Source organism: Lithobates pipiens, unplaced genomic scaffold (genome assembly GCF_037356315.1).
Source record: "Lithobates pipiens isolate NorthernLeopardFrog02 unplaced genomic scaffold, aLitPip1_a1.2 Scaffold_27, whole genome shotgun sequence".
Lineage (NCBI taxonomy): Eukaryota > Metazoa > Chordata > Amphibia > Anura > Ranidae > Lithobates > Lithobates pipiens.
The window spans coordinates 87,534,160-87,557,642 of record NW_027507788.1 but is presented as its reverse complement, the minus strand read 5'-3'; the positions used below and the strand labels follow the sequence as shown (position 1 = coordinate 87,557,642).

The following is a 23,483-nucleotide window of genomic DNA, read 5'->3' as shown; positions in this document are numbered from 1 at the left end:
TTGCATTTTGTGTTTACTTGTGTTGTCCTTGACTATTGTTTAAATTGGTTTGATGTTCCGAAACACTTAAGTGTGACAAACATGCAAAGGAACAGGAAATGAGGAAGGGGGCAAACACTTTTTCACACCACTGTATATATATATCTCTATCTATCTATCTATCTATCTATCTAAAACATCTGGGTGTAGGTATTATTCACACACACAGATAGATTGGCATGACAATAGGTTCATGCCCTGCAGATATCCACTTATTGAACTTTTAAGTGCATATCTTTAACCTTATACCTATATGGAATTTTGCTCAGACACAATTGTCCATATCCCTGTACATTGTGTCTGTTACCCATATAGTGCTGTCAATTTACACAATGCTCCACACATACATCGTACACTCACATTGGTCCCTACCCTCAAGGAGCCCACAATCCAAGATCACCAACTCACATTACTATACTAGGGCCAATTTTGGACAGAGGCCAATTAACCTACCAGCATGTCTTTTGGAGTGTTGGAGGAAACCCACGCAGGCACAGGGAGAACATGCAAACTCCAGGCAAGTAGTATCATGGTTGGGATACGAACCAGCGACCCTTTTTTACTGCTAGGCGAGAGTGCTAACCACTACAACACTGTGAAGAGTATTGCCAGGAAACAAATGGCCCTTATGATAACAAATCCTTCAGTATTTGTCCAAAATCCAACTGGTACTATAAAACAAAATGTAATATCACACAATAGAAATTATACAAAACACAAATGTATACCTTGAAAATTTTGATGTCATCCTCAGACTGCTTCTTGCCATGCTTCCACGGAATCTTGAATTGAGTCTTTTCATTGTTGACCCATTCCACTCCAGGATACATCTGACTATTGATCTTACCAATCAGCCAGGGGATGATGAGGGGCTTGTTGGATGCCATTCTGTAGAATGCAAATGGTTGAAATGACAAGGGCATGCTATCAGGAGATGTACAATAGTTTTATCTGTAAAATGTAATTTGAATAATAGGTAGTCCCAAGATATTAGTGCTTAGCTACAGGGGGTGCAGAGGTCTATGGACCAGACCATTGATATTAGGGCTACAGGGGATGCAGATGTCTATGGACCAGACCATTGATTTTAGGAAACTCGGCGTAACTGCTTTTTTCTGTTTATTAGCAGAAGTTCATGCTCATATTTCATTGTGCTGATAGAAGAAACTTAGCAATGAATTAAAAAGTATTTCTCTCTATTTAACGGAAGAGAGATAAAAGTGCAAAGTTTATGTGAACCATACAATATATTCTTTAAAACACAATTCCAGGTAACAAAGAATCAGTGACTTAGTAACTTTATCCATTAAAGCAGAACTTAACTACCATGTGCCTTCCATCCTTTTAATCTTCTCTTTCCTGTAATGCTGGGTTCTCTTAAGAAAACATACTCACCTGCCCAGTCAAACAAGCTTTGTTCTGCAGAAATTCACAGTTTGAGTGTCAGAGCCTCTGTCCCTAACCACCATCTTGGTCCTTTTCAGCTGGATGACGCTGGAATCAGGCAACCCTGCCCCAGGAGACGTGCAGCTCCACTTTGTGAATGGGTTCCCGTAGCCTCCTGGGATATTTGATCAGGTTATCTCAGGTATGTTGGAGCACGACAAGTCATTTTGGCCTAGAATGGCGGCGTGGGCAAGGCTACTGTGAAAAATCAAATTCACAAGAAATAGCCCCCCCCCCCCCCCAAAACAAACAGAAGAGGTGACACCCCAAGTCATTTTAAATGTAAAAATTAACTTTAAACGAGAAAAGTGAAAATCCTCCCTTGCAGCATTTAGGTCTAGGGGACCAGGGACAAGTTTTACTTAAAAATTTGCTTTCTTAGAAACCAGGGCTCTCCTACCCTACACTCTGACTGTTAAATGTCCTTCAATATCCTCTCATCCAGAACGTAGATGGGATGAGGCTGTGGGAGCGGTCTTACAACCTGGAGTGGAAGATCGTATAAGTAAAACAGTTTTTTGTTGCCCCCTAGACTTAAAACAAGCATTGAACCCTTGCAGTGAGGCGTTATATGTAATCCAGCACACACAGCTATATACAGCGGTGGGTGGCTGTTGAAAACATCTTAGTCAAGTTTTCGCCCTCATTAGCCAACCTATATATGGGCAGGTGGGAGAGGACCCGCATCTTTGGATGTGATAGCCCCCGTTGTCTTGATACGTTTTTTTTCTGATGATATATAGATGACCTCCTATTTATTACATCTAATAAAGGAGGTCAACCTTGATTAGTGGCTCTCATTTTTAAATGATAATACGTTTAATCTGAAATTCACTGGCGATTTGCGAACAAGTGCCCTAGAGTTTTTGGATGTTAGTTTAACAGGTATAGACGGCAAAATTATTACCGGTCTATTTCCCACAGCAGAAAATGCTCTCGAGAGCCGATTCTGCACATCCAAAACACACCATTCATGGTGTGCCTTTTGGACAATTTTTAAGATTGAAACGCCTCTACAGTACATCTGAGGGTTTCAATAAAGAAGCGACTGATATGAGCCAAAGGTTTAAAGACAGAGGGTATCCAGACAAGGTTATCAATGAAGCTCTTCTTAAGGCAAGTACTATTCCTAGGGAATCCCTACTACAAATACAGTCTTGTACTAATGGCAAAAGTTTTGACATACCATCATTTATTAATTGCAGCACCCAGTATTTGGTTTACTTAATTAAATGTGAAGTTTGTCATGTCCAATACGTGGGTCGCACGACACGTCGGTTGAAAGATTGGTTATATGACATCGAGAAGAAGGTCCACCAATGTAACCAAACATTGGAATTTGGTTCATTTTAAAGCTACATCGAGCCTTTACATTCAAGGAATAGAAAGAATAGTCACGCCCAAAAGAGGAGGAGATAGATTCATATTGCTTTGCAAATGCAAAGTATTCTGGATCTTCTCCTTACATACGAGGATCCCGTCAGGATTGAATTTTGAGTGGGATGTCTCCCACTATTATGATTAAGATTCACTCATATATACACGTCTGTAGTGTTAAAGGATTCCTCTGATTGCAATGTCATTATTTCTACTTGACGTCTTGTCAACTGGGATTTATTGGCTTTGCAATTGCATGGTGTATGGTCATCTGTATATTATTTACATCATCCCCTATCTTCTAGCTACATGGACTTGCTAATGTGTTAGTGTACGTGTGTGTGTGTGGTGGATATTTTGTTTTCCTGTGTTTTGATCATTTTTTTATGATTTTTTACCATCTATTTCCATTTGTATATGAAGATAGGTACATATGCATGACATCATTATATCCACACACAGCTACACACACACATGTATATCTTTACATTATTATAGCATTTAGTCAGTTGTAATTTAGTTAACCATTTGATTAATAGGAGCCTAGCAATCAAATGATGTAATGTAGTGTCGTCTGTAACTATTATTGGTGTATTAACACACATGTCACAGCATTCAGCTAGCTGCTATTTTATAACTGTTCAACCAATAGAAGCTGATCAACTAAATGATCTGTCGGCTGTAGATATTACTATTGCATCATTATATATATATATATATATATATATATATATATATACAGTGGTGTGAAAAAGTGTTTGCCCCCTTCCTCATTTCCTGTTCCTTTGCATGTTTGTCACACTTAAGTGTTTCGGAACATCAAACCAATTTAAACAATAGTCAAGGACAACACAAGTAAACACAAAATGCAATTTGTAAATGAAGGTGTTTATTATTAAAGGTGAAAAAAAATCCAAACCATCATGGCCCTGTGTGAAAAAGTGATTGCCCCCTAAATCTAATAACTGGTTGGGCCACCCTTAAAAGCAACAACTGCAACCAAGTGTTTGCGATAACGTGCAATGAGGCTTTTACAGCGTCCTGGAGGAATTTTGGCCCACTCATCTTTGCAGAATTGTCCTAATTCAGTTACATTAGAGGGTTTTCGAGCATGAACGGCCTTTTTAAGGTCATACCACAACATCTCAATAGGATTCAGGTCAGGACTTTGGCTAGGCCACTCCAAAGTCTTCATTTTGTTTTTCTTCAGCCATTCGGTAGTGGACTTGCTGGTGTGTTTAGGATCATTGTCCTGCTGCAGAACCCAAGTTCGTTTCAGCTTGAGTACACGAACAGATGGTCGGACATTCTCCTTCAGGATCTCTTGGTAGACAGCAGAATTCATAGTTCCTTTTATCACGGCAAGTCTTCCAGGTCCTGAAGCAGCAAAACAGCCCCAGACCATCACACTACCACCACCATATTTTACTGTTGGTATAATGTTCTTTTTATGAAATGCAGTGTTCCTTCTACGCCAGATATACTTGGACACACACCTTCCAAAGAGTTCCACTTTTGTCTCATCGGTCCACAGAATGTTGTCCCAAAAGTCTTGGGGATCATCAAAATGTGTTGTGGAGAAATTGAGACGAGCTTTGATGTTCTTTTTGCTCAGCAGTGGTTTTCTCCTTGGAACTCTGCCATGCAGGCCATTTTTGCCCAGTCTTTTCCTGAGGGTGGAGGCATGAACGCTGACCTTAACTGAGGCAAGTGAGGCCTGCAGTTCCTTGGACGTTGTTGTGGGGTCTTTTGTGACCTCTTGGATGAGTCGTCGCTGCGCTCTTGGGGTAATTTTGGCCGGCCGGCCACTCCTGGGAAGGTTCACCACTGTTCCATGTCTTCGCCATTTGTGGATAATGGCTCTCACTGTGGTTCGCTGGATTCCCAAAGCTTTGGAAATGGCTTTATAACCCTTTCCAGACTGATAGATCTCAATTACTTTCTTTCTCAATTGTTCCTGAATTTCTTTGGGTCTCGGCATGATGTGTAGCTTTTAAGGATCTTCTGGTGGACCTTACTGTGTCAAGCAGCTCCTATTTAAGTGATGCCTTGATTGTGAACAGGTGTGGCAATAATCAGGCCTGGGTGTGGCTAGAGAAATTGAACTCAGGTGTGGACAACCACAGTTATAGTATGTTTTAACAAGGGGGGCAATCACTTTTTCACACAGGGCCATGATAGTTTGGATTTTTATTCACCTTTAATAATAAACACCTTCATTTACAAATTGCTTTTTGTGTTTACTTGTGTTGTCCTTGACTATTGTTTAAATTGGTTTGATGTTCCGAAACACTTAAGTGTGACAAACATGCAAAGGAACAGGAAATGAGGAAGGGGGCAAACACTTTTTCACACCACTGTATATACATACACACACACACCACACCCTTGTTAACAATAGTTTTATCTAGTCCTGTGAAGTTAATGGAGAGATAGGGGATATAATAGCACTATGTGTGCTTTATTTCACTTTTACACATATACATGTAAGACGGGGATCCCTCTGTGTCTTTTATTCATGTAATCTATGTGTATGGTTCGAGTCTTTTTGGGTGTGGATGTTCATCTGTGCTGTTTTTTGCCTTGCCTTTGCTTGTTATGCATAGCTAGGGTGGGATCACTTTATTGTCTGTCTTCAGATTGATTCCTAACTTGATGGGTGACTTTTAGTCGCACTGTATGTGGGTGATGCTTTAACCCATTCTTTGACAGTAGTGGATTAGTTCACATTTTTTGACCATCATGTTTTCGAGAGTAGGGGTTGTCACCCCCCCCCCCTTTTTTTTTGCTTTATTTGTCAATTGATGCGGTATGAGCTGATTTTTGGATCCTCTGTTGTTGTCTCTGGCTGTCGTTTGCATTCTTTAATGGTTTACCATGATCATAATTGTGTGCCACTTGTTCATTCTTTTGTTCTATAGTTAATCATCTGGTCATGATTTTGACATAGACATATTTGTCGAGATTCATGTCTTTTGGGGTTGTTTATAACATCATAGTCAGCAAGGGTTCTGCTGTGTGATTTAAATTTGCATTTACATTATATTTAAGATTTAAACATTGTGGATGTTTTATGAATATTTCATTTATCCTTTTCAGGGGGTTTTACAGAGCTACGTTTGCAATATTTGTATACATATGAAGAGATATATATATATATGTGTGTGTGTTTTCATTAGCCAATTGAGGCTTGACTGTTTGAATGTACAACATATATACAGTGGTGTGAAAAAGTGTTTGCCCCCTTCCTCATTTCCTGTTCCTTTGCATGTTTGTCACACTTAAGTGTTTCGGAACATCAAACCAATTTAAACAATAGTCAAGGACAACACAAGTAAACACAAAAAGCAATTTGTAAATGAAGGTGTTTATTATTAAAGGTGAATAAAAATCCAAACTATCATGGCCCTGTGTGAAAAAGTGATTGCCCCCCTTGTTAAAACATACTATAACTGTGGTTGTCCACACCTGAGTTCAATTTCTCTAGCCACACCCAGGCCTGATTATTGCCACACCTGTTCACAATCAAGGCATCACTTAAATAGGAGCTGCTTGACACAGTAAGGTCCACCAGAAGATCCTTAAAAGCTACACATCATGCCGAGACCCAAAGAAATTCAGGAACAATTGAGAAAGAAAGTAATTGAGATCTATCAGTCTGGAAAGGGTTATAAAGCCATTTCCAAAGCTTTGGGAATCCAGCGAACCACAGTGAGAGCCATTATCCACAAATGGCGAAGACATGGAACAGTGGTGAACCTTCCCAGGAGTGGCCGGCCGGCCAAAATTACCCCAAGAGCGCAGCGACGACTCATCCAAGAGGTCACAAAAGACCCCACAACAACGTCCAAGGAACTGCAGGCCTCACTTGCCTCAGTTAAGGTCAGCGTTCATGCCTCCACCCTCAGGAAAAGACTGGGCAAAAATGGCCTGCATGGCAGAGTTCCAAGGAGAAAACCACTGCTGAGCAAAAAGAACATCAAAGCTCGTCTCAATTTCTCCACAACACATTTTGATGATCCCCAAGACTTTTGGGACAACATTCTGTGGACCGATGAGACAAAAGTGGAACTCTTTGGAAGGTGTGTGTCCAAGTATATCTGGCGTAGAAGGAACACTGCATTTCATAAAAAGAACATTATACCAACAGTAAAATATGGTGGTGGTAGTGTGATGGTCTGGGGCTGTTTTGCTGCTTCAGGACCTGGAAGACTTGCCGTGATAAAAGGAACTATGAATTCTGCTGTCTACCAAGAGATCCTGAAGGAGAATGTCCGACCATCTGTTCGTGTACTCAAGCTGAAACGAACTTGGGTTCTGCAGCAGGACAATGATCCTAAACACACCAGCAAGTCCACTACCGAATGGCTGAAGAAAAACAAAATGAAGACTTTGGAGTGGCCTAGCCAAAGTCCTGACCTGAATCCTATTGAGATGTTGTGGTATGACCTTAAAAAGGCCGTTCATGCTCGAAAACCCTCTAATGTAACTGAATTAGGACAATTCTGCAAAGATGAGTGGGCCAAAATTCCTCCAGGACGCTGTAAAAGCCTCATTGCACGTTATCGCAAACACTTGGTTGCAGTTGTTGCTTTTAAGGGTGGCCCAACCAGTTATTAGATTTAGGGGGCAATCACTTTTTCACACAGGGCCATGATGGTTTGGATTTTTTTTCACCTTTAATAATAAACACCTTCATTTACAAATTGCATTTTGTGTTTACTTGTGTTGTCCTTGACTATTGTTTAAATTGGTTTGATGTTCCGAAACACTTAAGTGTGACAAACATGCAAAGGAACAGGAAATGAGGAAGGGGGCAAACACTTTTTCACACCACTGTATATTGTATTTTACAAATGATTGAGGTTTAATATGTTTGTTTCTAGACAATTTTGATTCAGTATGCTCCCCATGTAAAATTCGAGGGGCTCTGAAATCTATTGGTGTTTAGTTGTTTTGGTACATATTTGTTACATAAACAGTTTTTTATGTGGATTTGTGTATACGGACATAGGATTTCAGCTGTGGTTACCAAACCAGGATGCCTGTTGCCATTTGTCGAGATGTTATCTTCCTACACACTAATATAATTATAGTAGAAAAGATGTATCTGGATAGCCGCACTCCGAATTATTCAACTTTATTTCTAAAATGTAATTAAAATCATAGCATCTAGGCTTGTAAACAGACTAACTGCACAGCCGCTGACATGTTTCACACCAAACACGGTGCTTAGTCATAGCAGCTATGACTAAGCACCATGTTCGGTGTGAAACATGTCAGCGGCTGTGCAGTTAGTCTGTTTACAAGCCTAGATGCTATGATTTTAATAAAATTTTTGAAATAAAGTTGAATAATTCGGAGTGCGGCTATCCAGTTACATCTTTTCTACTTCAGTTCCTGTTGCAAACAGAGCCGGCACCCTGTGGGATTGTGGAGACAGCTGTTTTGGGAGAAGTCATTACCTTGGAGCGGTAATTCTTTGTAACACTAATATAATTACTTTGTTACATATTTTTTTCACATCTTAAATCATGAATTATATCGTATCAACTTTGTTGTGTGTGGAAAGAAGGTTAAACATTTTGGCAGTGAGGCAACGGCATCATTAGAAATCAAAGGACAAATACATATTAGTCCTTAATGTGAATGGTACATATGCTGAATATTATATATGTGTGCTGGTGTTTAGCGGCATTTCACAACACATACACCGTTACAGGGTCATGGGTTCCCCATGCACAGACATGTATGTTTTTTTACATGTTTTTACACAAATATATATACATACATACATACAAGGAGGAAAATAACTCATCCCATTTATTAACAAATCATTAAGCAGTTTTTTATAATATATTTTTTTATAATATATATGTTTATTATTTGGGGCTTTATACTGGAAGCTGTTTCACAGCCACATTCATATATAGATAAGAGCACACACACACACACACACACACACATCTTCACGCATTTATTGCACTCATTTTTAGACACTTTTTTTATCTATGTTTACACTTAAATATACTACATATATATTTTTTAGCAATTTATGTCACAAAGTACATTTTCTTCTTGGTTCACATTTTCTTCACATTTATACTACAATGTACCTCCACCACCGATGCATTTTAATTTCTTTTTCAATCACATTTGGTCACGATAAATTATCATTCAGTGATATATGATTATTTTTTTATTTATTTGTTTTATTTCTCCATGTAACCACTTTTATACTTTTTATAGAGCATATTTATTTCTTTCATTATTGTATCACCTGGGTTTAATTAATTAGATATAGTATTTAATTGACTTCCTGTGTTGTGATTGTTAGCTATGATTAAGCACTACTGCTAGTGCGAAACGTCAGCCTTCTTTGTCTGCTGTGTTTTTTGGGGTTTTTGATGTGATTTTTTTTTTAATAAAGAAAGGTGTTTTTTCTGAAGAGTGTGGCAGTCCAGAGTCTACTTCCGTTTATTGAAAACATCTTAGTACTGTTTTTTTTAATATAAGGTTTTATAACTGGGGCAGCAAGGTGCCTGTGGTTGATGTTTCAGCATCACAACAGGTTCCTTCCAGGATCACCAAATTATCAAGCACTGGGACCAGAGTGGCTTGGTCCCTTGTATCCATGTTTGGATGATAAAATAGTGCCTAAAAGAGACACCGCTGTCTTAAAACAATAAAAAAAAAAAAAAAACTCTGCTGTATAAAATACATGTATAATTCTTACATTTCCCAACTATGTTTCAGTATTTTGCAAAGCAGGATTTTTTTAATGCGATAGTCTCTCTTTAAATAATACGTAAACCCAATATTTCATGTTCGTGATTAGTGCCTGCTGTACCATGTATAAAAAAGTATCCGTCTGTCTTTGTATTGCTTCCTTTGTGTGAAATCCTTGGTGTTCCCATAGCTCCCAACTGTCCCTGATTCAGGACAAAGTCCCTCTGTTCCTCTTACCTCCTCACTTGTCCCTCATTTTGGTCGGCTCTATATAATATGCACTTTTTCTCTTCAAAGGGCTAATAAATCTTTCTTCTAAATTCTAAGTTGCTGCATCTGTTACTTTCAAAAGCTAATATAAAGCAATAGTAGTGGTAAAGAGAAAGCACTTATGGGTCATAGGACGGGGGTGCATCCTATGACTTCATCATTTTGCTTATAGGTGTCCCTCTTTCCCATCTCAAAAAGTTGGGAGGTATGGTATTCCTGCCAATCCCTCTGGTTTCCTATTAAAAACTGACACACTAGGCAGGAAAGCAGAGCGTGATCAGTTCTCTAGCTGGGTTAAGAACTCAGCCTGCCTGTCCTCTAAGACAGACTGATAGCCCCCCATGTGATCAGCTGTGTCCAATCACAGCTGGTCATATGTAAATGCAGAAGTGCCAGTAAATGGTGACACCAGTCAGTGCCCATTTATAATGCCAGTCGCTGCTGCTTTTCAGTGCCTGCTCATCAGTGCTGCCCATCAGTGCCCCCCCCATCAGTGCCACCCAGCAGGGCCCATCAGCGCTGTCCATCAGTGCTGCCCAGCAGTGCCCACCAGTGCCCTAAAACCAGTTTTTCAACTTTAGAACGTGTTAGTACAACTGTACCTTGTTTTTTTCCAGGACAAATTGGACTTTCATTTGGTAGTAAATGGGAATGAATATCTCCTGATTTTTTTATTTTTTTTATTTATTATCAAAAAGAAAATCTGCCCACAATAGTAATATAAATATATTTATCGAAGCCCTTCGACTGAGACAAATATGGATCACAAAAACACGCGATCGGCTGGTCGGTATGCCAAGAAAAGGGGGCAAAAATATTTGGATAGGGAAGTAATTATTTAATGATTTATTTTATCATTGAGCAAGCTTGGTAAAGGCTTGTGCCATTTCTATTGGAGGATTTGGAATGTATCGAGTGAAGCAGGTGGATTTCCATCTGCCTAATTACCTGATGACATGGTCTGGTACTCCATGCAGGGATGCAGCTAAGGCTGCTCCGATTCGGAAGGAATATTTGGAAAATCTGACCAGGACAAGGCCTAGATTAACCAGTAGGATTCTAATGTGCTTCATGAATTGGCTGCCACTCAAGGGGGCTGGACAGAAAGGGCAACAAGGAGCTAGAGTCTGATTGGCTTGGTAGGGGAGTCAGTAACCGGTCAAGAACCGTTACTGGGCACCAGGCGTTATTAGTCTGAAAGAGGTCGATATTGACCCCGGGTCCAGATGGTTGAGTTTTGGAGACTATGGGATTAAGAACGTAGTGGTTTGGACAGTGAGCCAGGTGGCATCTGTATAGTACCTGGCTGCCAGTGCCAGTAGAGGTAAAATCATTAGCTCATAGGAAGCCGTAGAAGGTCAGGTAGATGGCGGCTTGGAGGAACAGGCTGGGCGGAACCCTGAATGGGAAACATGTAAGGATTTTAGACATGTCCCTAAAGATGGCACTTGTGATGGGCAAAATGTTTGCCATTGGCTATGGGCTGATGCTTCTGGAAGTCACGTAGGATGGATCTGACTGTATGGGCTGTGAACAAAGATGGCTTCCCAGGGTCCTGTGGACAAGAAATGCTGGATGCTGGCTAAGTATAGCCTGATGGTGTTACAGTATGAGATAGGCCAGCTGCGTGTGGCAATACTATATGAAGGCTAGGACGTGCCTGGTGTCACCTGTCATTGCTCCAGGGTATGAGGCTAGAAACCTGCGGTAGGTGTTCCAAGCCATGTGGTAGGTCTTTAGTGTGTTGCGGGACGACGAGTTGTTACTGAGCTGGGTCATGTTGAACAGGTGTGGCTTTAATCCACCGTTAAATGTGACCAAGGTGGGATAGGAGCAGTTGTTGGGTCAGCTCCTGCTGGAAGAATGACTGAGTGAAACTAGGGATTGGATTAGGAGGATTTCTGGAGGTCAAGGTACTGTAAACCAATGATGGCCAAAAATTGCAGCGAAGCCTGTGGGGGCTGCGGCGTCCGTTACTACCTAAAGTGACAGAGATGATGCTGATAGGATGGACAACAATATGCTGTTCCAGTTTGTAAGGAACTCATCCCACATTGTTAGGTCCACTATCGCTGCTGGGTCTAGTATAAGAATTTGATCAGGGTCTTGTACCTGAGAGAGGAAAACCAAGAGAGGTGAAATAAAAGACCACCCTTAAGGGATAATCCTCATGGCAAAATTGAGCATCCCTAACAAGGATTGTAACTGTCTTAGTACACCCTTGCGAAAGGGTCAAGTCGTGAATAACCGACCTGATCCAGGCTAGTTTGTTGGGAGGCAGGCTGGCCTGCATGGCACGTGTGTGTCCACAGTGATGCCTAGGAAGGTGATGGAATATGACGGGCCTTCCTCTTTATGTGCAACTATGGGCACGTTGAGGTTGCTAAACACCACACTTAATCTGTCCAGGTCTACCGGGGGTAGCCTGGCTGTTCGATGAGCAGAAGTCTTCAAGGTAATGAATGACCAACTGACACTGGGCCTGGTGCAATAGGATCCATGTAAGAGATTGGGCGAAGATATCGAACAGCCATGGGCTGCTTTTGGAGCCCAAGGTCAACTTAGTGACAAAATAATAAGAATCCCTCCATTTGATGCCGTGCCGAGGGATGATTTGATAGTCAGAAGTTGAAATGCGTCTGAAATGTCTGCTTTAGACAGCCACGAGCCGGTACCTATTTTAATGATGGCCTGGATAGCCAAGTCAACCAATGCATACTTTACGGAGAATTCCTCTGAGGGAATTGGGAAATTCAGACTTGGGATATGAGAAGAATGAGGCGCAAACAAATCGTGCACTAAGCAAAGTCTATTGGAGACCTTGCCCTTGACAAGTTCAATGGGGCTGACTCTCCAGGTCTGAAAAGACAGGGCCAGTACAGAGGGGGGGGGGGGGCTGTGCGGTCTTGTGAAGGAGGGGCCACTTGCAGCTTGTCAGTGCTCCGTTTTCCATCTGTCATAATGAGAGGAGTAATCACGCTGCTGTCTTAGGCAGCTGGAGAACGGAGCAAAGGGCGGGAGCTGCACCAGCTGCTGGAGAGAAGATTCCACTCTTTCCTCCCTCCAACAGTGGTCTGACAAGGTGAGAGAAAGCTGACAGAATGGACACTCGCTGAGAGAGGGGAAGAGGAGGAAGTGAGGGTGGGCGGAACCCACTCAGGAAGCTTGGGTGCCACCCATGCTGCCGTTAGAGTGGCTATGGAGGTGGGAGATTTAGGAGAGAGCGCTGCTCTGCCTGAGGACGGGGGGGGGGGGGGATGAGGGCTCCCTTAAAAGAGAAGCAATATGGTAAGGAATGTGATTGAAGTCTTTGACTTCATATTTACAACTGGACACTAATTTATTCATTATTGAAAAGATAGTAGCCCTCTCTTAACCACTTGCCGACCGCCTAACGCCGATGTACGTCGGCAGAATGGCACGGGCAGGCATAAGCACGTACATGTACGTGATTTGCCTCCCGCGGGTCGGGGGCCCGATCGGGCCCCCGCCCGGTGCCTGCGGCGGTCGGTTTTCGTTCGGGAGCGATCCCGGACGAGGGGACGGCCATTCATTCATGGCCACCCCCTCGCGATCGCTCCCGACGAATAGAAATCCCCGGTGACATCACTTCCTCTCCTGTAATGTAAACACAGGAGAGGAAGTGATGTATTCTCTCCTCCGTGTCGGTATTTTTCGTTCCGACACGGAGGAGAGCGGATCAGTGAGTTGCACCAACACATCCCACACACAGTAGAACATGCCAGGCACACTCACACCCCCCCTTTACCCCCCGATCACCCCCCCAATTACCCCTGCCCCCCAGTCACAGTGACACCAATGTCATTTTTTTTTTTTTTTTTTTTTTTTTTGCATTGGTGTCATTTGTGACTGTAATAACTGTTAGGGCAGTTAGAGTTAGCCCCCTTTAGTTCTAATGTACCCCCCTAACCCCCCCAATAAAGGTTTAACCCCGTGATCACCCCCCGTCGCCAGTGTCACTAAGGCTGGGTTCACATTGCAGCGGTTTATGAGAACGAATGTGATTCGCACCGCACTGCAGTGCAAATCACATCCGATCTCTGTGCGATTCGAGTTCAGCCATTCGCCGCACCCGCCGCACCCGCCACACCCGCCGCACCCGCCGCAAATTCGCACGGGACCCTTTTTTTGGCCCGCAGCAGAATCGGATCGCATGGGTGTTCACACCATGCGATCCGAGTTTGCAGATCGCACTGCGATATGCGAACTGATCTGGGGGTGTCAGTAACATTTCACTGACACTCCCAGCAGTTCGCATAGGGCAGTGTGAACTGCCGCCGGGAGGCATGCGATGCGGGAACCCGCCGCGGATTCGCGGCGTTTCCGCATCGCTCCAGTGTGAACCCAGCCTAATAAGCGATCATTTTTCTGATCGCCGTATTAGTGTCCCAGGTGACGCTAGTTAGGCAGGTAGGTATTTAGGTTCGCCGCAGCTTTTTATAGCGCCAGGGACCCCCATATACTACCGCATAAAGCCCCCTGATTGCCCCCTAGTTAACCCTTTCACCAGTGATCACCATATAACTGTTACAGGTGACGCTGGTTGGTTAGTTATTTTTTTATAGTTTCAGGGCACCCGCCATTTATTACCTAATAAAGGTTTAACCCCCTGATCACCCGGCGGGTGTCATTTGTGACTAATAACTGTTAGGGCAGTTAGGGTTAGCCCCCTTTAGTTCTAAGGTACCCCCCTAACCCCCCCAATAAAGGTTTAACCCCGTGATCACCCCCCGTCGCCAGTGTCACTAAGGCTGGGTTCAGATTGCAGCGGTTTGAGAACGGATGTGATTCGCACTGCAGTGCAAATCACATCCGATCTCTGTGCGATTCGAGTTCAGCCATTCGCCGCACCCGCCACACCCGCCGCACCCGCCGCAAATTCGCACGGGACCCTTTTTTTGGCCCGCAGCAGAATCGGATCGCATGGGTGTTCACACCATGCGATCCGAGTTTGCAGATCGCACTGCGATATGCGAACTGATCTGGGGGTGTCAGTAACATTTCACTGACACTCCCAGCAGTTCGCATAGGGCAGTGTGAACTGCCGCCGGGAGGCATGCGATGCGGGAACCCGCCGCGCATTCGTGGCGTTCCCGCATCGCTCCAGTGTGAACCCAGCCTAATAAGCGATCGTTTTTCTGATCGCTGTATTAGTGTCACAGGTGACGCTAGTTAGGCAAGTAGGTATTTAGGTTCGCCGCAGCTTTTTATAGCGCCAGGGACCCCCATATACTACCGCATAAAGCCCCCTGATTGCCCCCTAGTTAACCCTTTCACCAGTGATCACCATATAACTGTTACAGGTGACGCTGGTTGGTTAGTTATTTTTTTATAGTTTCAGGGCACCCGCCATTTATTACCTAGTCTCACTAGTGTACCCCTAAATTTAGGGGTGTCTACTTTCCAAAATGGGGTCATTTGGGGGGGGTTTGTGCCATCTTGGCATTTTATGGCCTTCAAAACTGTAACGCCCTTAGAAAGCCTGAAGGCGGTGCTTGGTTTTCGGGGCCCCGTACGCGGCTAGGCTCCCAAAAAGTCCCACATATGTGGTATCCCCGTACTCAGGAGAAGCAGCAGAATTTATTTTGGGGTGTCATTTCACATATGCCCATGGCATGCGTGAGCAATATATCATTTAGTGACAACTTTGTGAAAAAAAAAAAAAAAAAAAAAAAAGTTTGTAATTTTCCCGCAACTTGTGGCAAAATATAAAATATTCCATGGACTCAACATGCCTCTCAGCAAATAGCTTGGGGTGTCTACTTTCTAAAATGGGGTCATTTGTGGGGGTTTTGTGCCATCTTGGCATTTTATGGCCTTCAAAACTGTAATAGGTAGTGAGGAGTGAAGTCAAATATTTACGCCCTTAGAAAGCCTGAAGGCGGTGCTTGGTTTTCGGGGCCCCGTACGCGGCTAGGCTCCCAAAAAGTCCCACATATGTGGTATCCCCGTACTCAGGAGAAGCAGCAGAATTTATTTTGGGGTGTCATTTCACATATGCCCATGGCATGTGTGAGCAATATATCATTTAGTGACAACTTTGTGAAAAAAAAAAAAAAAAAAAAAAGTTTGTAATTTTCCCGCAACTTGTGGCAAAATATAAAATATTCCATGAACTCAACATGCCTCTCAGCAAATAGCTTGGGGTGTCTACTTTCTAAAATGGGGTCATTTGTGGGGGTTTTGTGCCATCTTGGCATTTTATGGCCTTCAAAACTGTAATAGGTAGTGAGAAGTGAACTCAAAAATTTACGCCCTTAGAAAGCCTGAAGGCGGTGCTTGGTTTTCGGGGCCCCGTACGCGGCTAGGCTCCCAAAAAGTCCCACATATGTGGTATCCCCGTACTCAGGAGAAGCAGCAGAATTTATTTTGGGGTGTCATTTCACATACGCCCATAGCATGTGTGAGCAATATATCATTTAGTGACAACTTTGTGTAAAAAAAAAAAAAAAATTTTTTTTTTGTCATTATTCAATCGCTTGAGGCAAAAAAATAAAATATTCAATGGGCTCAACATGCCTCTTATCAATTTCCTTAGGGGGTCTACTTTCCAAAATGGGGTCATTTGGGGGGGTTTTGTACTGCCCTGCCATTTTAGCACCTCAAGAAATGAGATAGGCAGTCGTAAACTAAAAGCTGCGTAAATTCCAGAAAACGTACCTTAGTTTGTAGATGTGACAACTTTTGCGCAAACCAATAAATATACAATTATTGACTTTTTTTTTACCAAAGACATGTGGCTGAATACATTTTGGCCTAAATGTATGACTAAAATTGAGTTTATTGGATTTTTCTAATAACAAAAAGTAGAAAATATCATTTTTTTTCAAAATTTGCGGTCTTTTTACGTTTATATCGCAAAAAATAAAAATCGCAGAGGCAATCAAATACCATCAAAAGAAAGCTCTATTTGTGGGAAGAAAAGGACGCAAATTTTGTTTGGGTACAACATTGCATGACCGCGCAATTACCAGTTAAAGCAGCGCAGTGCCAAAGTGTAAAAAGACCTCTGGTCATTTACCAGCAAAATGGTCCGGTCTGAAAGTGGTTAAGGAATAAGGTTATTTAAAGGGGAACTTCACCCCCCCCAACATCTTTGGCCTTTTTTTGGGGAGAGGGAGTGGAGGTACCTACTTTTGTTATAGATGTAATGCATCTGTCTTGTTAAAAATGATATATATACCCTGTTTCCCCGAAAATAAGACCTAGCGTGATTGTCGGTGATGACTGCAATATAAGCCCTACCCTCCAAATAAGCCATAATATATATATATATATATATATATATATATATATATATATATATATATTTTTTTTTTTTTTTTTTTTTCCAGCAGGTGAAAGTCGATGGTCTATTAAGAAAATATTTCACCACAAATATATATGCTGTGATATATATATATATATATATATATATATATATATATATATATATATATATATATATATCTCAGCATATATATTTGTGGTGAAATATTTTCTTAATAGACCATCGACTTTCACCTGCTGGGTAAAAATTATTAGGTTCCTTTCAATGAGCCTTATGTCACTATTTCCCTGAGATGACAGGTGTCAGTATGGATATAATGTGATGCTTTGGATTTCAGAAATGAATAAATATGGCTGAATAGGGCTCCAGCCACAATAGCAGCCAAAGTACGTTCAGTCAGGATCAGCACAGCCAAAGTACGTTTAGTCATGTTCAGTACTGGTAATACCTATCTGTGCAAATATCCACAACCACTGAAAACCTGCCATTGCAGTGTATGGGCTTGAGGATAGCAGCTATTCACCCACAGCAGTCAAACCCAGCAGCAGGAATCCATGGATTCTTGCCACTGGGATTCACACCATGGCTAATCACTTGTGAGAATGGAGCCTAGTATGCATTTTCTTCAGCTTATAGGCATATTAGACTGAGCCTGTTGGATGGATTGTCTACCCCCCCCCCCCCCCCCCAGTAGATTGTTGCAATATCACACTCTCTACCATGTACTATACCTGTCCAGGAAGGTAGTGTGGGCCAGGATAGGTAATGAGAAATATTATGTAACTATGGACATACAGATCTACTCATCATGTGGTGGGAAAAGGGACTCTCATCATGTGGTGGGGAAAGGGACTCACAGCCTTTTATCTTCCAGAATGAGGGCATCTTAGTCAAATTAACCCACAAAGCCCCACCCTCCCAGCCCGTTACCCTTCATATCACCAGTCCTTCTCAGACTGACACTATCAACACAGGAGCATTCTTTCCTGTCAGTGACACCAGTGCATTTGTCCTTCCAGTGATGTACAGAGATTTTCTTTCTTCATTGACACTACAGATGCATCTTTTCCTTTTAGTAGCACCACAATGCAGGAGCATTTTTACCTTACAGGGACGCCACCAGCACAGGTGCATTTTTTTCCTCACACTGTTGCTATGACTTTCTACATCATTGTTACCCCACTTGGGGGGCACTTTTAGGCATCTTTGCCCTGTGCACCAAATGACCTTGTCCCGGCAAAAAGTGACTGATAGATTGCAGGGATGCCTGCTAGGTGCTGGGCCCAGCTGCAGCTGGCGGCGGGAAGAGTAACCTGAAGAGCTCTGCTCTCCTGTCCGTATCGGGAGAGGGAATACCCTTGCACCTCACTTCTGCTATGAGTTTGGGGATGGTCCATCCCCTAACGAACTGCATGCTGACGCTCTCTGAGCCCAGGGAGGGTAACAGAGGGGCAGGTGTGAAGTCTTCACTACCGGCCTGCGAGCGACTGGGCTCCGGCTATGAAACAACAAGGGCATGTATTAAGAGGAGGTGTAGAAGTAGGATATTGAGCGGAGTGGGATACAGAAAACTCAGACAAGAAGGAAAAAAGGAGAAGTACAGAAAAAGGAACGACAGGCATAGGTAAGTGCCAATTGCGTTCTACTGTGTAGAACCCTGTTGAGTGGAAATTTTGAAAACTCAAAAGAGTGCGCGGCAGGCAGGTTGAGCCAAGAAGTGACTGGCCAGGTCACAGATAGCTTGGGTGCTCGTCTGTGCTGGGCACAAACCGGTAGACCAGAACCCCGCGGCATACTGGGGCAAGAAGCTGAGTAAAATTATAGGGGTCTGATAACACACACACACACACACACACACACATATATATATTGTAACCTGGGGGACAGGTAGCAGGTATAAAGCTCCCTGGGATGAGCAGCTTCTCAGGCACAGATACAAAAAATCCAGAAGTGACAAACAGTGCTGTGTTTATTTGTGGTATATACAAGTCCATATACAGGTGCTGTACAGTGCTCCAGAAAATAAAATAAAATAACGGGCAAAGTAACAAAACACAAAACTTAGCCGTGTCATGGCTCTAGCTATACAGTCTGCAGGCCCTCACTACCAGGCTGAACAAGCCTAACGCTTGTCAGTCTCTACAAAGAACCGTTTAAGAGGTTTTACCAACCTTACTCTCTTTACAAACGAACTTGGTGTGAATGTCCCAGGCAGAGAGCAAAGGCTGTCTGCTCAGGTGAGCCTAAATTAGCCTGGGGAGGAGGACCAAGATCCGAACTGGATCATGGATCACAGATTTCTGAACGTGTATGAGAGGAGCCTGGGAAAGGTATAAACCCCGAACAGGACTTTCCCAGGCTCTCTCTGGGACGCTCTGCTACATATCCTCCCCCCTTGTTTCAACCCTAGGGTTGGAACACCTGTGGCCCAACAGGAGTGAACACGGGACAGGGCATCTACATTCCCCATCTCAACACCTGGCCTGTGTTTTACAGTGAAGGAGTAATCCTGTAGAGCCAAAAACCACCGGTTCACCCGTCTATTAGTCTCCTTCTTTTGGGCCATCTATTTCAGGGGAGCATGGTCAGTTACTAACTCAAATTGGCGCCCTAACAAATAGTATCTGAGCGCATCCACGGCCCACTTTGTGGCTAAACATTCCTTTTCAATGACTGCATACTTTTTCTCATGGTCATTGAGCTTCCTGCTTAGGTATACCACAGGGTGTTCTTCCCCATTGTGTACCTGCGATAGTACTGCCCCGATACCAACATCAGACGTATCCGTCTAAACCAAAAAATCTTTGGAGAAATCGGGGGAGTCAGAACTAGCTGTGCACAAAGAGCCTTCTTCAGGACTTGGAAAGACTCCTCTGCTATTGAGGACCATTTCACCATTACAGAGTCTTTACCTTTCATCAGGTCTGTCAGAGGGGCAGCTATAGTTGCAAAATTTGGAATAAATCTTCTATAATACCCCGCAATGCCAAGAAAGGCCCTGACCTGCTTCTTGTTTGCAGGGCGTGGCCACTCCTGGGTGGCTTCTATTTTACTCACTTGAGGCTTTATGACACCACGGCCAATAGTGTAGCCCAAATACTTGGCTTCCTCTAGACCAATGGCAAATTTTTTTGGATTTGCCGTAAAACCGTCTTTGAAGAGGGAATCCAGGACAGCCTGGACACGAGACAAATGAGACTCCCAGTTAGCGCTATATACCACTATGTCATCTAAATAGGCTGCTGCATATCGTCGGTGGGGTCTTAGGGTCCTGTCCATGGCCCTCTGAAATGTCGCGGGGGCATTTTGCAACCCAAAAGGCATTTTTTTTATATTGAAAGGAACCCTCCGGGGTCACAAATGCAGTCTTCTCTTTGTCGCTATCAGTCAGGGGTATTTGCCAATACCCTTTTGTCAAGTCCAAAGTGGTAATATAGCGAGCTTTGCCAAGTCGGTCTACAAGTTCGTCTACTCTGGGCATTGGGTATGTGTCAAACTTTGTCACTGCATTAAGCTTCCTGAAGTCATTACAGAACCTCCAAGTGCCATCCGGTTTTGGGACTAACACGATGGGGCTAGACCAGTCACTATTGGATTCCTCAATAACATCCAGCTCCAACATTCTTTTAACTTCATTGCTGATGTCTTTTCTCCTCGCCTCAGGAATTCTGTATGGTTTGAGCTTGACACGTACCCCAGGTTCAGTAACAATATCATGCTGAACTGCTGAAGTCATGCCAGGTAACTCTGAAAATTTCTCTCTATTCCTTATCAGGAACTCTCTAGCTTCCTGTTTTTGGGAACATGGCAAGGTATCAGGAATTGTGACCTCAGGGATCAGAGGGAACTCAGTACCCTTAGGTGTTACCGGGAGGGATCTCGCAGTTAATGCCAGTCTATCCTTCCAGAGCTTTAACAGGTTTACATGGTAAACCTGCTCGGGCTTCCTTTTTCCTGGTTTATACACCTTGTAGTTGACTTCCCCAACTCTTTCAATTACTTCAAAGGGACCCTGCCACTTAGGAACTTGCTTTCAACAGTAGGAACCAACACCAGGACCCTGTCACCAGGTGAGAAAACCCAGAGTTGGGCCCCCCTGTTGTATATTCTCTGTTGGGCTTCCTGGGCCTGCAGTAAGTGTTCTTTTACCATCAGCATAATTGCTGCAATCCTCTCCTGCATTTGAGCGATGTGCTCAATGACACTTTTATGGGGTGTCTGCCCCCCCTCCCAAGTTTCTTTGGCTATGTCTAAAAGTCCCCGAGGGTGTCTCCCATAAAGCAACTCAAATGGAGAGTACCCCGTAGAGGATTGGGGAACTTCCCTGATGGCAAACATCAAGTATGGTACCAGGAAGTCCCAGATTTTCCCATCCTTGTCAACAACCTTTTTTAACATGCTCTTTAACGTTTTATTGAAGCGTTCCACCAAGCCAACCGTTTGAGGATGGTACACTGAGGTTCGCAACTGTGTCACCTTAAACAACTTGCAGAGCTCCCTAGTTATTCGCAACATAAATGGGGTGCCCTGGTCTGTAAGGACTTCTTTAGGGATGCCCACCCGACTGAACAGCATAAACAGCTCTTTGGCAATGTTTTTAGCAGAAGCGGTGCGTAAAGGAACCGCTTCAGGGTAACGGGTAGCATAATCCATGATTACTAGAATATGCTGATGACCCCGGGCAGACTTGGGGAGTGGACCTACAAGGTCCATGGCAATCCTCTCAAAGGGCACTTCAATAATAGGTAATGGCACTAAAGGACTTCGGAAGTGGGGTAGTGGGGCTGACACACAGGACAGGATTGACAATAATTCTTAATGTCTTTCTGTACCCCGGGCCAGTAAAACCTACGCAACACCCTTTCAGTAGTTTTTTCAACCCCTAAATGGCCTCCTAGCAAGTGCCCATGGGCAAGATCCAACACCACCTGTCTGTATGGCTTAGGAACCACCAACTGTTCAACCACATCATCATTCATTTTACATATGCGATACAGTAAATCCTCATTGCTGCTGAAATAAGGAAAACAGGGCCTGTCCCCTGGTTCGACAGGTACCTCATTAATCACTGTTACATTTTCCCAGGCCCGGGCAAGGGTCTGGTCTTTTCTTTGCTCAGTACCAAAATTTTCCTTGTGTACATTAAGGTCAGCAAACTCCAATGTAGGCTCGGATTCAGCAGACGGCTGTCCAGCTCTACTGGTGGTGGGGACTTCCTCAGACTCCTCCAGTTCTCCTGCCAAAACCGATAGGGGAAAACCCGGGGAGCCCTGAGCGGAATCCCCTGTACCCATTTTGTCAGTAGTGGTCAGGAGTTCTGGGTCTGCCACTGAGTCAGGACGATCCCACAATTCCCAAAACTTAGGGAAGTCTCTACCAATGATGGCCTCGTGCACCAAGTGGGGGACAAGTCCAACCTGATGGGTCACCGTACCTAAGCCAGTTTTAAACCGAACAGTGGTTATAGGGTACTCCCTGGTATCCCCATGAATACAGGTGACAGCAATTTTTTTAGCATGACAATTCACAGGTTCAATCATTTCAGCTGTAACCAAAGTCACTAGACTTCCAGAGTCCAGCAAGGCTGTAATAGGCTTATCATTAATAGTCATTTGACACATTGGTTTTTCCATATTTGGCGTTGCAGCGCATGAAACAGCTGCAAACATAGACTGTCTCCTAATGGAAAAATCGCACTGCATCGGTTCATCTGTCAATGGACAATTTGCTGCAACATGTCCCAGTTCTTGGCAACAAAAACACCTGATGTTTCCCCAGTTTGGTTTGCTGACAGGCAATGGCTTCCCTTGTTTGGGACGCCAAACTTCAGTCCTGGCAACAAAATTCCTCCCCCCTATTTCCTTGCCATCTTTACCACCCACTTCCCCTGGAACAGTCTTACCGGTTGCCTGGGGAGACTGTGGCTTTGGGCGGAAAGTCCGCACAGTTGTAGGGGTGGTGACCATGTTTTCTGCAGCAAAGTACCTTTCAACGAGTTCCACCAGGTTGTCCGCCGATTTGGGGTCTCCTTGACTCACCCACTTCTGCAGAGGAATTGGTAGTGACCTCAGGAACCGGTCCATGACCACACGCTCCACTATTTGTGGCCCAGACAGGGACTCTGGCTATAGCCATTTCCTCACCAGGTGAATTAGGTCGAACATCTGCGATCTTGGGGGCTTCTCCCCTTGAAAAAAAACCAGCTGTGGACCCGCTGTGCTCGAACTGCCAAAGTGACATCAAGTCGTGCCAGGATTTCCTGTTTGACCTTTTCATAGTCTCCCACTTCTGCTGATTCCAAATCACAGTAGGCCTTCTGCGATTCTCCAGA

General features: G+C 43.6%; 1 protein-coding gene across 1 annotated transcript in view; it reads right to left on the bottom strand.

Moving 5' to 3' along the window:
* Positions 1–23,483, bottom strand: part of LOC143933966 (interferon regulatory factor 3-like) — an 88,148-nt gene that overhangs the window by 44,066 nt on the left and 20,599 nt on the right. Inside the window, exon 2 of the mRNA XM_077457180.1 lies at positions 768–927. Within this exon, the coding sequence (XP_077313306.1) occupies positions 768–926 (159 nt within the window). The 5' untranslated portion in view covers position 927. The remainder of the gene's footprint in view (positions 1–767; positions 928–23,483) is intronic.